General features: G+C 38.7%; 1 protein-coding gene and 1 long non-coding RNA gene across 3 annotated transcripts in view; one reads left to right on the top strand and one right to left on the bottom strand.

Annotated features, from left to right (window-relative positions):
• LOC143642805 (uncharacterized) overlaps positions 1-16,493 on the bottom strand; it is a 102,426-nt gene that overhangs the window by 56,917 nt on the left and 29,016 nt on the right. The window lies entirely within an intron of this gene.
• Positions 1-16,493, top strand: part of FGD6 (FYVE, RhoGEF and PH domain containing 6) — a 151,338-nt gene that overhangs the window by 107,627 nt on the left and 27,218 nt on the right. For both annotated transcript variants that reach the window (XR_013155874.1, XM_077111630.1), the window contains exons 9-13: positions 9,919-9,969; positions 14,665-14,723; positions 14,807-14,878; positions 15,624-15,692; positions 16,212-16,295. Coding sequence is in view for 1 of the 2 variants with exons in the window: in XM_077111630.1 (XP_076967745.1) it covers positions 9,919-9,969; positions 14,665-14,723; positions 14,807-14,878; positions 15,624-15,692; positions 16,212-16,295 (335 nt within the window). In the remaining variant the exon portion in view is untranslated. The remainder of the gene's footprint in view (positions 1-9,918; positions 9,970-14,664; positions 14,724-14,806; positions 14,879-15,623; positions 15,693-16,211; positions 16,296-16,493) is intronic.

Genomic DNA, 16,493 nt, shown 5'->3' with positions numbered 1-16,493 from the left:
TGAACAGAGCCTGAGGAACCTGTGGGATACCATCAAGCTATCAGTGTACTCATTGTGGGAATCCTCAAAGGAGAAGAAAGAAAGGGCCAGAGAGAATATTCAAAGATATGATCACAGAAAACATCCCAGATTCAACAAAAGACAAGAATGTGGGCATCCGAGAGGCTCAGTGAACTCCAAACAGTTGAAAACCAAATAGACCCATGTCACAGCATATTACAATTAAAATGTCAAATGCCAAAGATGAAAAGAAAATTCTGAAAGCCACAAGAGAGAAACTACTTTATGTACAGGGGTCTTCAGTGAGATTAAGTGTCAATTTCTCATCAGAAACCATGGGGGCAAGAAGGCAGTAGGCTGGCATACAAAAAACCCACCAACCAAGATTTCTTTATCTTGTAAAACTGTCTTTCAAAAATGGGAGTGTGATTAAGACATTCCCCGATAAATCAAAACTGTGGGAGTTCACCACCACTAGACTAGCCCTAGAAGAGGTGCCAGAGAGTTCAAAAGGTTGAAAGGAAAGGACAATAACAACTAGATCAAAGCAGCATGCAGAAATAAAGATCTGTGGTGAGGCTAACTGCATGGGTAAAATTAAATGCCAGTATTATTGTATTTTTGGTTTGTGTTCTAGTTTGCTAGCTGCAGGAATGCAACACACCAGAGACAGATTGGCTTTTAATAAAAGGGGATTTATTTTGTAAGTTCTTCAGAGGAAAGGCAGCTAACTTTCCACTGAGGTTCTTTCTTACGTGGGAAGGCACAGGATGGTCTCTGCTGGCCTTCTCTCCAGGCCCCTGGATTCCAACAACTTTCCCCAGGGTGACTTCTTTCTGCATCTCCAAAGGCCTGGGCTGAGCTGCAAGTGGTGAGATGAGGAATGCTGAACTGCTTAGGCTGTGCTACGTTGCGCTCTCTCATTTAAGCACCAGCCAATTAAGTCAAATGTCACTCATTGCAGCAGGCATGTCTCCTAGCTGACTGCAGATATAATTGGCAACAGATGAGGTTCATGTACCGTTGGCTTATGTTGCAGTAACAAGACTAGGTATGCTCACCTGGCCAAGTTGACAACTGAATGTAACACAGTTTGTAACCCTGTTTTTTACTTCCTATAGGATCTAAACGGAAAATGCATATAATATAATGTTAAATAGGTAATTTTGGACTCAATGTATAAGTAGGCAATTTGTAACACGAATTACATAAAGAGGTGGATGGAGGGATATGGGAACCTAGTTTGCGTATACCATTGAAGTTAAGTTGGTATCTAAGCACACAAAATTTTTATGTTTAAGATGTTAAATTTAAGCCCTATGATAACTACAAAGGAAATATAAGCTCATAGAAACAGAAATTAGAGTAGGTTGCCCGGGACAGGGGAGTCGGGAGGAATGGGAAGTTAATGCATAATGGGTGTAAGTTTCTCTTAGAGGAGGTGAAAACATCTTAGTAATGGGAGGTGGTGAGGGTACTTACTGCAAGGGTGTAGAAATGAGTGATCCCACTGAATTATATGCTTGGGAGTGGTTGAGATGGGAAAGTTCATGTTGTATGTATGTTCCCACAATTAAAGAGATAATGACAGTTAAAGGCAATGTATGATCCTGGATAGGTTCTAACAAGGGAGGAGAAAAGGTTCAAAAAGACATTACCAGAACATATGGGGAAAAAATGGAATGTAGACAGTAAGCTTTATATCAACGTTAAATTTCTTAGTAACTGCAGTTAAGGTGGATATAAATAAATGGATATCCTAGTTCTTAGGAAATGTACATGGAAATACTCAGAGTCAAGAATCATGATATATATATATATATACAGCCTACACTCATGGGTTCAGAAAATGGATTGATAAATAGACAGATAGATACATGGATGGATATATGGATGAATTTATAGAATGTTAGATAGCTAGAATGATATGGCAAATGTGGCAAAATGTTAAATTTGGTGTGTCTGGGTACCTGGGGGATCATAAGTATTATTTTTGTAACTGTCCTATAAGTTTGAAAGTATTTCAAGATAAAAAGTTTTTTTTTATGTAAGATTACATTGAATATATTTTTACGATAATAATTTTTTAATATAGTTATTTTTAGAGAAGTGTTTGTGGCTTGAGTTTTCTACTTTACTTTTCTAAATTTACTATATGTATTTTTAATGCAATTTTACTGATATATATTCAATACATACATTATATTCATACAAACCACTTGAACCTATAATGCATTTTAGAATTTAAAAAATATATATGTTCCATGGGATGAGAATTATTACAGTTTTTCCTTTTGGTCCAGCCTGTTTCCTTTATGTGTGAGGGTACTAATTCACAGACATGCTAAAGGACATGTTCAAAGCCACAGACTTTGACCAGACACTGTTGGATGAGGCAGGGTGAGAATCTCTACTTTCTAACTCCCAAGCAAGGGGTCTTGACCACTTCACCAACCTGCCTTAAAGATGTCAGTATGTCCTGTAATTTAACACTTAATATTTGTTTGGGGTTTTTTAAATGATCCATATTTTGCTTCATGAGTCAGGGTAATTTTAGATTGCTTCCTCCCAAACTTTAAACTTTGGAAAACAGGCTCATTGAGTAGCTTTTTTTCCCCTCTGGGGCCCATAATTCTGTATGCATTGCTGATCTTATTACATATGTAAGAAGGAAAAAAGAAACCTGGATAATATAAAGCAAGACATGTCTGAAATTCAAAACGCTAAGGAATGTCATCGTCCTCTATGCTGACTTCCTCTGGACACACAGTCCAAGAATCTGACTGAGTGTTGAATGCAAAAAATCCCAGATTCCTGCAGTAAAGGTTAACTGTACTTCTCAATGTATTTCTGCTTAAAATTGATTAATCAAGAGCTGGTAAAACCCAGACCTCTTACAAAATTTGGTTGTTTGTTGGGTCCTCATGAGAAAAAATGAGAATTTCTTTATCCCTAGAAGCTATGTACTCTGTTGAAGTTCCACATGCTGTGTTTCAGTTAATTTTGTGCTATTAACTTTGGGTAATGGTGATGGAGGGATGGTGGGACAGTTAATTAAATGTTATTAATCAATGATGCCACCTGGTGGCCAGAGAGTACATTTTGTGGTGCCCATATATACTCAACCAATGTTTTTATTATTATTATTTTTCCTCATGAACTTTTGTTTTAATGGGTCTCGACATTCTGTGACATTTTTCATCAGTTTGTTTCCACTTAAAAAGTACTGATGTAAAAAATAACTCAAAACTTCCACACAAAAGTAAAGAAGCAAATGGTCCACAAACCTTTGTTCTGAAGATTTTTTAAATGATTTTTATTGTATAATATAGCATATATTGAAAAGCAAAAAAAAAAAAAAGCAATAATTTGCAAAGCATACTTCAACAAGTTTTAGAGTTTTCCCAGAAAACTAGGCTACCATTCTGTCACCTCAGATTTTTCCTGCTAGCTGCTCCAAAACACTGGAGGCTTGAAGGAATATTAAGATTGTGATTCAGCAGCCATAGTTGTTTGTTAAATCCTATTGTCTCTGTTATACCTCCTCCTTCTCCTTTAATCCTTCTCCCTATCTGTAGGGGATCTTTGGACAATACCTGTTCTGACAGTTTCATGTTGAAGGGTGTCCACATTAAAGGATGGGGGATGTAATTAACTGATAATCTTGGAGCATCTGGGGCCTCTGAGTTTCAGTATTTGTCTGACCTAGGAACCCTCCTGGAATTAATAAAATGTATATGGAACTATTAAACTCTCCCATCTGGGAGACCCAGGGTACCCTTTCTACCATTGATTTTGAAGCTTGTTCTTAAGAAATTTATTTCTATAGGGAAGAAACTAAGACTACCCATAAATGACGCTTAAGAGAAAGCCTCTTTGTTGCTCAGATGTGGCCTGTCTTTCTCTCTCTAAGCCCAATGCTGCAAGGAAAATCTTTGCCCTCTTCCTCTATGTGGTACAAGCCATTCAGGGGTGAACATGTCCCTGACAATGTGGGGCGTGACTCCTAAGGACGAGTCTGGCTCTGGCACTATGGTATTGACAATGCCTTCCTGACCAAAAGGGGGAAAAGAAGTGCAATAAAATAAGGCATCTGTGGCCAAGAGAGATTATATGGAGTCAAGAGGCTGTTCTGAAGGCTACTCTTCTGCAAGCTTCAGTTAGATAGTGTTAATTGCCACGGTTTGCTAAACCCAACCAATATCACTCCTGTTGACTCTAAGAATATCTGGAGCTCAAACTGAGGCTCTATAAAGGTTTCATGCACTGGGTTTGCCTTCCTTCTGAAGATTTTACAATCCATTATCATTAACCAGTGTTTTACTACTAAACTTGAGTAGCCAATTGAGACAAGTAGTTCTAAGGCCATTCTTCCACCACTAAGACTGGGTTGGTAGGTGTTCTGGATATGTTCATTTAGCCTTCTGAGCTTTCCAGCCAGACATGGTGACCTGGCCACTTCCGGCAGCCTTCTTGTCCACTGCCTTGATGATACCCAAAGCATCTCTCTCATATCATGAACAGCACAGTGACCCAGAGAAGGAGTGTCAGAGAAGCTCTTAACACACATTGCCTTGCCAGGAACAGTATCAACAACAGAAGTAGCACTTGATTTCAAGAATTTAGGACCGTCTTTCAGTTTCTTACAAGAATGGCAATCAGTCTTCTCCTTCAGCTCAGCAAATTTGCAAGCATCATGAGCTGTGTGAGAATCCAGCACAGGTGCCTTGCCAGCACTAATTTGGCCTGCATGGTTCTGGATAATCACCCAAGCAGTGAAGCCATCTTCTTGCATTGGTGGGTCATTTTTGTTGCCACCAGCCATGTGCCATGATGAACATCTTATACAGATATATTCTTTTTTTTTTTTTTTTTTGGCTACATTGGCACTTAATTTTTTAAAATACAATTCATATTCTGATCAGATTTTTATATTTGTAGATCATATAATATTCCTTATTTCTCTGTTCTCTGTACAATATGTGTACCAGTTAGGAAAGACTGTAGGTTGGAGGACAAAGTAACTATCAATAAATGATTTTCATTTTCTTAGGTTTATTGGTCTACCTATGTTATGCTGGAGAATGGGATGCTTGTCGTAACAGGACAGATTCTCAGGGAGCCCTTATCACCATTACTGGGACTTGAAGGAGAAAAGGATGGGTGGGCACAGTGGCTCAGAAGCTGAAATTTTGTTAAATGTAAAATGGGATCCATCACTAATGCTACAAAAGGAAATATTTCCAATATCTATACCCAGGAATATTTCCAATATCTATATCCTTATCTGTTGCAAACAGGGATTTACCCAGAGGGTAGTTGGAAGTGTAGTGTAGGCTCAGAGGTAGCTTCCCTTTCTTCAGACTCAATGTCCAGAAGCCAGATTCAGTAGGCAGTTGGATCTTTCCTTGTCAGTGAATAGATTCTTTGTAAACACCCAGATCCCAGTCCTAGTTCTTCCCACTTTCGCCTCCCAGTAATGGCAGCCAGAAATGAACTGAGAGGCGCCCAGGACACAAATTGAATACCTGAATCTCTTAGCAAATTCTTTCAGCTTCTGTTTGGACACTCCACTGTCATCAGAAATGATGAGGAATTCATTGGTGGTGTCAACATGCAAGGTCATATTCACTCGGAACTTCAACATCTTTGGGTTCAACAGTATAATATTTCTCAGGTGGGGCTCCAGTTCCTTGACCTTGGAAACCAGTTTCCCCAGCTGCAAATTGGATCTGATGTCATTCTTCTGAGAAGCCATGGGCTGGAAGGCACACACCAAACCCTCTCCATCAGGCTTCTTCTTCAGTGAACTGATGCAGTACAGGCAGCAGACATTTCCACATTTCACATACATTGGTTTTTCAAGATACTCCAGATGTCTATCTAGGACATCTACTTACTTCTTTAAAGTATTCAGCCATGACTACTGTCTCTACTCCACTAGATCCTCCTCGTATCTCCAGGTGCTTCCAAAGGTAGCTTAGTTCTGGCCAGATATGTTCTTGACATTGAAGTTCACATTGTCCCCAGGAAGAACTTTACTCGACACTTCATGGTGCCTTTCAACAGTAATGTTGACTGAGGCAAAGGCGACTACCATGCCTGGTTTGAGAACGTGAATGTCCACTTGGCCCACAGGGACAGTACCAATACCACAAATTTTGTAGACATCTTGGAGTGGCAGACAAGAGAGCTTGTCAGCTGGGCGACAGATGGCAGGATACAATCTGGGGCTGCAAACAGTGTGGAACTTCTCCCTTGCTATCCTTATCAATGGCTTTCTATCCCTTGAACCAAGCATGTTAATGCCTTGTAGGTGCTGATGTGCCTTATAGTTTCTTCATATCTCTTCTGGCTATAGGGTGACTTGGTGGAATCCATTTTATTACAACCAACAATTAGTTGTTCACTAATTGTAAACCAAAAGGGCATGGTTAACCAAAAGGGCATGCTCATGGATTTGCCTGGTTTTGGAGATAACGGCTTCAAATTCACCAACCCCAGCAGCAACAATCAGCACAACATGGTGAACTTGAGACACGCCTGTTATCATGTTTTTGATAAAGTTTCTGCATCTTGGGGCATCAGGATGGTCACATAATATTTGCTGGTCTCAAGTTTCCACAGGAAGAATGCAATGGTTATTCCATGCTCACGTTTAGTTTATTCAAGTCCCAGGCATAACTTGAAGATGCCCTTCCTCAGTAGCCTCCTTCTCAAACTTTGTGATGGTTCTTTTGTTGATTCCACCAGATCTATAGATCAGATAGCTAGTAATGGTGGCCTTGCTCACATTTACATGTCCGATGACAGCAGTGTTGATATGTATCTTTTCCTTTCCCATTTTGGCTTAAGATTTAGTGATGGTTTTCACAGCCCCTGTGTTCTGACAGCAAACCCATTGCAAAAAGTAGCTTTTATGTTCATTTGTTTAGCATAACTAACCTTGGTAGAAGGTGAGGCATTTTTTATTAGTAAAATTTTGAAAATGCTCAGTTTGGTTTGGTAGAAGCAGAAAAGCCACGGAATACCACAAATCTAACATGACAGCTGAAATGACTGATCTCTTCCTCATAGTCATTACAAAAGCTCCTGCAGAATACTATTTCCTAAATTGTGTTGGTACGTAGTAAAAAAAAAATTACCTATGACCAATACAGGTGTGTCTGTCTGGCCTCCTTTTCTGGGAGTACTTGGTTATAACAGTCATTGGGTCAGCTAGTGGTTTCAGTGTTCCTGCTGTCTGACTCAGAGGGTGATTAGTCACTGTTCTTTGCTTGCTATAATTAAGGCACTGGGTAATTCTTAATTCCTTAAGGGGATCATAGGCCTCTTTTTGAAAAGAGGAAAGTTCTCAAAAGGATATATTGCAACACGATGCCTTAAAAATATGGATGAATAAATGGATGGACAGATAGGTGGATGGAAGGATGGGTTAGTGGGTGACTGGCTGGCTGTGTGGGCAGGTAGTCTGGGAAATTGAATTTTAAAGATCAATAAGATGTTTTTAAAAATTGGCAAGGAGTGTAAACCTAACTCCATTACTTCCATGATTACTAGCATGAATTTGCAACATGCTGATGGGGATTTTCTACCTAGTCAATTTATTTTCAGTATGTTCCTGAATGTTCAGGGTGGCATGCCTGCCCCTGAGTTTGAGTACAAGCAAAGAAAATGCAACTCAGAAGCTTATCAGGCCCAGCACAGCGTTTCTGAGGTCAGGATTTCCTAATATGGACATCTTACAATGAGCTCTGTTAGTTTAGAGAAATGTCTCAGTCTGCATGGATTTGCTTCTGTACTAAAGAACAAGGATTGAAGACAAAATATGAATTCCCTATGAATCTGATATTTCCTATTCATGCTCTTGAGCTGACTTGAAAGAATGAGGAAAATTACTTTTGATTAATGAAGTAGTTTAAGCACTGAGAACATCTAATAAGAAGAGTAAGTTTTTTTCCTCAACCCTGACACTCCCAGCTATGGAAAGGTTTAAGTTACTAGATTCACCAAACATGGCTTATGTATGGAATACATTCTGAGTGGGGTCAGAGTGAGTTTAAGGAAGTTCATCTCCAGGTGAAGCTAATGTAATATATAATCAGTGTACTTTCTTATTTTTTGTGGTTTTCTTATCTCTTTCGTTAGGACTTGTGACAATAAGATCTAAATTGCTAGTGTCTGTTTCTGGGAAGTTAGAACTATAGCGTGCTGCAGAGAAGCTTGATGTGGTCATAGACAGTATCTCACCATGGCTTGTTACCAGGGCCTGATGTTTATAATGTGCATGTCTAGACTCACACAGGCTCTTGGATGTCTGTCTCAAAGATGTAAGCATTTCAGCAATTGGGTGTGTGTATTTGTGTCATCTAGTAGGATTGAAAACCTGGCACAGATGTTCCAGTTTCCCTTTTACCTTTGAGGAGGACTTCATAAATCCATGGAATGAAGTTATATTAGTTCCATAATACAGATAAAATAAAGATCAGGTCTGATAAATATGCATTCAGTGTCTAAATTTTCAGTTAGTCCCCCCATTTTCTCAACCCCCATTGGCATTAGATCGTTTTAAGGCTTTGTTGTCTTTTACTTAAACCTAGACACAGTCCTGTCCAAAACTAATTTATTTCTTATTCATTAAGCAATATTTATTATCCTTTTATGTGCAAAGCATCTTGTTAAGTACTATGAGAGATAGAAAGGTGACTGAGATACAGGTCCTATCCACAAGGAGCTTTGAATTTAAAGAAAAAGAAAATAATAGAAGGCATGAAGTAACTGCCAGTAACATATCATTCAAAGGGAGAAAATATTTCTTTATAATGGAAAGTTTTATAGGAGAAAAGGACTTTGAAATGAGATTCGGAGACAGAAAAAAGTATTTCTTAAGAAGGGAACATTAGGGGTAAAAGGTGTAGAGGCAGGGAATGCATGGAAAGTGAATCAGTTTGATAAGAACAAAGGGCCTGTGTTAGGCAATAGTAAGAGACAAAGTCAGAAAACTTGATGGGGCCAGGTAGTGGGTGACTTTAAATGCCAGGGTAAGGAACTTGATTAATTTGGTAGATAATGGGAAGCTGTCTATCATAGAGAAGGATGTTATCTCTTGAAATCCTGTGACCTATCATGTGAGGTTATTCCATACTATAAGAACCACTATACACCATATTGCTTCTTTACAGACTATCTTCGTCTTGATCAAGGGTTCTTGACCTAGGTTCTATTGGCATTTTGGCTTAGATAATTATACTTTATTGTGGGGTTTCCTGTGCATTGTAGGATGTTTGGCAGTGTCGCTGCTCTAAACTCTAGATGCTGGTAGTACCCTTCCCCACCAGTTGTGACAACCAGATATGTCTGTAAACATTGTCAAATGCTCTGTAGGGGGCAGATTCATTCCCATTTATGAACCATTGGTCTAGACACATGTATTAAGTTCCTTTGGTGTTCCGAGCATTGTTAGCTGCTGAAAATCTTAAGAAGTACCGTAGACAGTCAATCTGTTATCTGGCTTAGAATTTTGTATTTGATATATGTCTTATCTCAAAATTAAGTTATTTCATGTGTATCGTTCATTTCTGCTGGAGAAAAAGAGCTGGACTGGGCATCAGGGGACCTGGATTCTAGTTCTGGCTCTATCACAAATAGGTTCTGCAATTTAGGAGAGATACTTTATACTTTCATTTGATTGCTTCTCCCTGAAATGACTGCCAGGATCTCTCAGACTGCTTCCAGCTCCTAGTCTATGTCCTGATTTCAAATTGATCCACATTTTCATCTACATTTTTAGAAAGTTGCCACAAGTTGGACCAGCATGTGCATTAATCAACAAGATTGAAGCACCATGTAAGAAAGATAAGTGTTTTAAGCTCAATGCTTTATTGTATTGAATACTATAAAATGTTTTTTCCTTTCTAGATTATTTGAAGAATCTCTTAGAAGACTCTGGAGATTATAGAGACACTAAAGGTAAATAATTTTTGTGGTGACAAAAAAATAAATTTTGTGGTAACAAAGCCCATATACAAAACTCTCTTCGTAAGAATAGACTCTCTTTTTAAACTTGACATGGGGTATATTACATGGAAATGAAGTGTTAAAGTGGTGCTGGAGGAAGGTGAGGTCATAGGGACATGGGATGCCAACACCAGCTGCCATGAGAGCCAGCCCCTAAGACAGTGGACCCTGCGTGGCAGGGGGCCAGGAAATTTCGCCTGCTTGCCCACACTCACCATTCAGGGTCCATGGTAAATCAGTCCTTTCTAGATGTCCATTTCTTCATCTTTCTAAAGCAGGTATTAAACCACATGTTCTCCAAGATCCTTTTAAACATTAAAATCATGAGTCCATGGAGTGGCCAAACTATACAAATCAGAGATAAGATCTAAAACAGCATAGTACTCTGGCACTGTTATTGACTGGGCATTGGCCTTACCGCCCTCCCCACTTCTCATCCTCAAGTACTGCTTTAGAGAAATAGTCCATTACAACACAAGGGAGTTATGGACATGCATGGGGATAACCCACGGTGTATGTGTGTGTGTCTGTGTGTGCGTAAGCGTGTATTTGGATCTCTCAGGTAGGTGTGCACACAGACACACACTGTAAGGCTTAATTGCGTTCAAGATAGTGTTTTTTGTTTTTGTCTTTTTTATCCCCATACCACCTCTTTCAAATGTCATAGGTGCACTGTGGTCTAATCTGCAGAAACAGATTAAACAAATCCGTGGCTACTCCACTAATTTTATGAATTTTAATCACATTCTTATGCATCTTTCACCTTTTCAGATTAAAAAGTTACATGTTTTCAACATGTAGAGATTACTATTCGTTCTTTTAATCACTTTAGTTTCCCTTCTCTAACATCTATTTTCGAGTGTGTTGGCTCTTAAAGAGGCCAGTACTCGAAAGGGAGGTAGTTTGGGGTTGGAGGAAAGGTATGGCCAGTTTTCGCTCATCGGTGAATTTATAATCTAGGTGCAGAGAAAAGGCTATATTATCCATCAAATGGAGAAAACAGCAGATTATCTGCTTTAAATTAAAGATGTACTGGCCAGCACAGTGTCTAAGCAAAACATTTAGAGGAGGGAGAAAAATGTGAAGGTTGAAGAGACAAGGAAGCTTTGCTTAGGGAGAAGAGGAATTTGAGATTAGTTGTAGGATGAGTGAGAAAAAAAACAGCCTTCCAGACTAGAGGCCCTGGCAGGAGCAGAACTATGTAGACAGATCATAGGGTCTAGAGCCTCAGGGAAACATCTATACCAAGATGATTTTGTCCTTCAAGGAAAATCAATTCTTAGCTCCATTTTACAAATAAAACATATACAGGATCAGAGATTAAGGGTTTTTTTAAGGACAAACTTCAAAGGCATGGATTAGAATAAGCAGGATACATACAGTGAACAATGAGGTGTTTTCATGGCATGTCTGTAAAATGGTGAGTAATTGTAGGTTAGAATGTGTTGAGGGAGGCAGGAAAGAGAGATAAATAGGTCTTTGGAAATAGGCAGAAGAGTTAAAGGAAGTGAGTCACCAGGGTCTCTTAAAGGCGTGACACAAGGGAAAGAGAACAGCAGAGTGGACTGGAGAAGGCAGACCTTGAGGCCTGATGACCCAACAGCAGCTTCTTTATTGTTCATCCATTTATTAGATCCTAAAGCGTCTCTGTCCTGCCCACTGGAGATTCCAGCAGGCTAGCAAGCCCGGAATGTGTCCAGGGTAACCTCTTGCATATCTGCTTTGATGAGAATGCCGAGTGTAGTAAATTCTGATCAGGACCCATAGCATAGGTCTCTACACAGAAATATTGCTTTCCTCCAATAATGGTGCTAACATCTGTTGAAAGAATCCAGAAGCCTCCAAGCTTAGTGCTAGAAGGAGAATCTCTTGGTAGGTTACAGTGTTGGAACAAACAATTCTCAACCTTTTTCAGAAATGGACCTTTTTTTTAAAAAAAAATATCTAGTCCCTTCACTGATGACCATCACAGCCACTCTACCCTCAAAAGACACCCTGCCCTCTAACACTATCAGTTTTTCTCAGTAAGAGTGCTGCTGTCACATTATACAGGATAGTTCTTCACGTAGAACTGTACTGAGAATTTCGATGTTTAGTGTCCCTGATTCATACCCACTAAAGACCAGTAGACCTTCCCAGTCATTTAACAACCAAACCCTGTCTTTAAAAATGTCCAAATATCTCAAGGGGAGCATTACTGCCTTGGGCTGAGAAAAAACTGCATCCCAAAAGCAGACAAAAGACCATATATTTTCCTTTTTATCTGGTAACAAAGATGACAAGGTTGGGACATTCGAAAACATATTGCTAAAAAATGTTAATTTGGTACAAAATTTATATTTTGACTCGTGCATTTCCTAATATAACTTATATGGACAGCTTAATTGAACACCATAGTACGTGGAACCTTGAATAGGGCGTGAGATTTTGCAGTTTTGTCCAGAGTGATGCCCCAGTAAATCCCAGAGTAGTTTGAACAGCGAATAAAAAAGTATTGCAAAGTCCCCTTGGGGGAATGGTGAGAAAGGGGGAAAATGTGGAGAATTCTTGATATACTCACAAGCAGTGTGGACAACCAAAGCAATAGGTGGAACCCCCAGTCTTGGGGTTTGTTCATATGAAACTTAACCCCACAAAGAACAGGCTAAGTCTGTTACTTAAAATTAGGTCTAAGAGTCGCCCCCAAGAGAACCCCTTTCATTGCTCAGATGTGTGCTCTCTCAGCCAACACAACAAACAAACTCACTGCCCTCCCCCTCTCTACGTGGGACATGACTCCCATGGGTGTGGACCTTCCTTGCAACATGGGACAGAAATCCTAGAATGAGCTGGGACTCAGCATCAAGGGATTGAGAAAACTTTCTTGACCAAAAAGGGGAAGAGCGAAATGAGACAAAATAAAGTGTCAGTGGCTGAGAGATTCCAAACAGAGTTGAGAGATTATCCTGGAGGTTATTCTTATGCAAATATAGATATCACCTTTTTAGTTAAGGTGTAGTGGAGAGGCTGGAGGGAACTGCCTGAAAATGTAGAGCTGTGTTCTAGTAGCCATGTTTCTTAAAGATGATTGTATAATGATATAGCTTTCACAATGTGACTGTGTGATTGTGCAAACCTTGTGTCTGATGCTCCTTGTATCTACCTTATCGACAGACGAGTAAAGCATATATATTAAAAATAAATAGTAGGGGGAACAAATGTTAAAATAAATTTAGTAGATTGAAATGCTAGTAATGAATGAAAGGGAGGGGTAAGGGGTATGGTATGTATGAATTTTTTCTGTTTTCTTTTTATTTATTTTCCTGAATTGATGCAAATGTTCTAAGAAATGCTCATGATGATGAATATACAACTATGTGATGATATTGTGAGTTACTGATTATATATATAGAATGAAATGATCATATGGTAAGAATGTGTTTGTATGTTGATATGTTTAATAAAATAAATAAATAAAACAAACAACAAAAAAAAAACATGTTGCTTAAGGCAAGGGATTAATAAAAAGAATAAAACACTGTTCCAGTTTGCTAGCTGCCAGAATGCAATATACCAGAAACGGAATGGCTTTTAAAAATGGGAATTTAATCAGTTGCTAGTGTTCAAGAAGGCCGCTGATGGTCAGGGTCTCTCTCTCTCATCTGAGAAGGCACATGGTGAACACAGTCATGGTTTCTCCCTCAGTTGGAAGGGCACATGTGAGCATATCATCTGCTAGCTTTCTCTCCTGGCTTCCTGTTTCATGAAGCTCCCCAGGAGGCGTTTTCCTTCTTCATCTCCAGAGGTTGCTGGCTGATGGACTCTCAGCTTCATCGTGCTGCAGCATTCTCTGCTCTCTCTGAATCTCACATTCTCCAGAATGTTTTCTCTTTCTTAGGACTCCAATAAAACCAATCAAGACCCACCCAAATGGGTGGAGGCATACCTCCCCTAATCCAGGTTAACAACCACTCTTGATTGGGTTACATCTCCAGGGAGATGATCTAATTACATACAGTATTGAATAGGGATTTTTTCTGCCTTTACAAAATGGGCTTTTGATTAAAACATGGCTTTTCAAGGGCACGTATATCCTTTCAAACCAGCACAAACACCAATAGTCCCATGAAGGTAAATAACCTGGCTTACAAGATACCGCTTATGACTTACCAAAATCTAGTCTGCTTACATGTAGCAGAGTCCATTCTAACTCACCCCTTTTGGTGAGAAAAGGGGGCTGAGTTCTGACCCTTTTAAGTAGAGACTTCTCACAGTTCTGACTTCCTATCTCAGGATGCTTTTCCTTCAAGATCTTTTTCTCAAGACAGTTTATACTGGGATAGTCCTTAGCTTTCAGATGAGATCCTGTCCTTATCCTTATAAATTGCAACAGGGTAATCAAGTCGTAGCACGAGACAACCCATTGATACCATTGATATAGTCATCTACAATAGCTCTTTAGAGTCTAAGTATTGTTTTTGCCTGAATTTGTTTCCTTAGTTTTGCCTTCATTTCATCATCTGTATTTCTGCCTATGCACAGCCAACTGAGCTCCACCAGAGGTTGATTGCTATTACCTAGTTGTTTTGCTGTCGCAATTGTTTAATGTTGCAAAGTATTCATTTTGTGGTAATGATCAACTGCCCCTTCTGTTCCAAACTATTTTAGATGCCCTTGCTGTTGTTATAGAGGTAGCCAACCATGCCAATGACACCATGAAACAAGGAGTAAGTATCTTGACTTCATCAGCTGTGGTACTACGGAACCTAGGAGCTTGGCCTTTCATACACTCTGCATTGTCTTTCTGTAGGACAACTTCCAGAAACTTATGCAAATTCAGTACAGCTTAAATGGACACCATGAAATAGTGCAGCCTGGACGGGTAAATGTTTTTACATTTTTGCAAATTTAATACAATGCATTTGGTACCATTAATAGCTATTTTTCATTTCAGTTGTGAAAATAGGGATTTTTTATTGTTATTTCCCATTGACCCATTCTGAATCAACAGAACTCATTCTATCTATTCAAAACATTCATGATTTGAGTTGATGTGACAGCAAGTCCAACTCAATTAGGATAATGGCGAGGGACCCCACAGAGTCTCTGATTAAATGGGATCATTTTATTGTGCAATACCAGCTGACCTCACTCAGTTTTAAAGACAATTTCATTTAAAATTTAAATTTCCAAATAGCCATATATTTCAAAAGAAAGAATTATGAGGGGAGGGAGAAAATTTGTATTTTGATGCTCTTCAGAGCACAAAAAGTGACCTAAGGAATGAATTTAGACAGATTACAAAATGCACTTGTCAGGATGTTGGATATGCCTTAGGATCAAGCACACTCTGAGTTACATGTCAGACCACATAGTACCCCTGGAGCCAGTGCTAAGTATTTATTTATTGTTTTGTCCAATTTGTAAATGACTTACGGGATTTAAAAAGAAATCATGACTCTAAAAAATCACAAGGAAACTATGCCTCCTTTGTCTCTCAAAAAGAAAGAAAAAGGAAGAAGAATATTGAAAATGAAAAAAATGTATATAGTGTAGCAATATATATATGTATGTTGTAGTTGTGTTATGCTGGTAGGATTAATTGGGTATTTCTTTGGATGGATTAGGTCTTTCTGAAAGAAGGCACTCTGATGAAGCTATCACGGAAAGTCATGCAGCCCCGAATGTTTTTCTTGGTAAGAGGCCATGTGTGCTTCTGATGTGTTCATGGCAGGGTTAATTGCTTAATGGAAAATGATAATTATATACAACAGATTAGAGTAGTACTTTCACATATCAGTTTTAGTGGGATCTTTGGCTATATTGCTTATTTGCATTTCAAATATAGGGAAATGAAGTCTGTTATGATGCATAAACAGAAAATTATTTCTTTTGGTTAGTTTACTTCCTTCCTAATTTAGAACAGTTGATTTAACCAGTTATTTATCTAGACAGATTATAACATCACAGTGGATTTACAATTCAGAAACCTTTAATCTGTTACAGAATTTGGAAAGGAAGCACAGTTTCTAGAAGTGATCTTTTAAATAATACTTTAATAAAACATTCTAGGTGAGTCTAGCAAAACATACATATTTTATTCAGAGAGCTGTTAAGAAGAGGCATAGACTTTCCTTCATTCCTGTCTCTTATACATATCTTTGTAATTGTAATTTGTTTCTCTTCTTTTTCCTATGAAATGTTTTTACTTTCAGTTTAATGATGCCCTGTTGTATACAACGCCAGTGCAGTCTGGGATGTATAAACTGAACAACATGCTCTCGTTGGCTGGAATGAAGGTGGGTCTGGGCATCTGTTAGAATTTGTTTTTTACTCGAATACACTTAGAGAAAAAGCACTAAGATGATCATCTTTCTCACATCCTTAGCTTTAGTAACACGTTACTATTTATGCATATGTTTGTTCATTCATGCATTCATTTATTCACATGCATTAATTCATTCATCCTAGTATATTTAGAATATTTACTGAGAGCT

Source organism: Tamandua tetradactyla, chromosome 7, assembly GCF_023851605.1.
Source record: "Tamandua tetradactyla isolate mTamTet1 chromosome 7, mTamTet1.pri, whole genome shotgun sequence".
NCBI lineage: Eukaryota > Metazoa > Chordata > Mammalia > Pilosa > Myrmecophagidae > Tamandua > Tamandua tetradactyla.
Note: the sequence above shows the minus strand (reverse complement) of the source record. Positions and strands in the feature narration are given on the sequence as shown.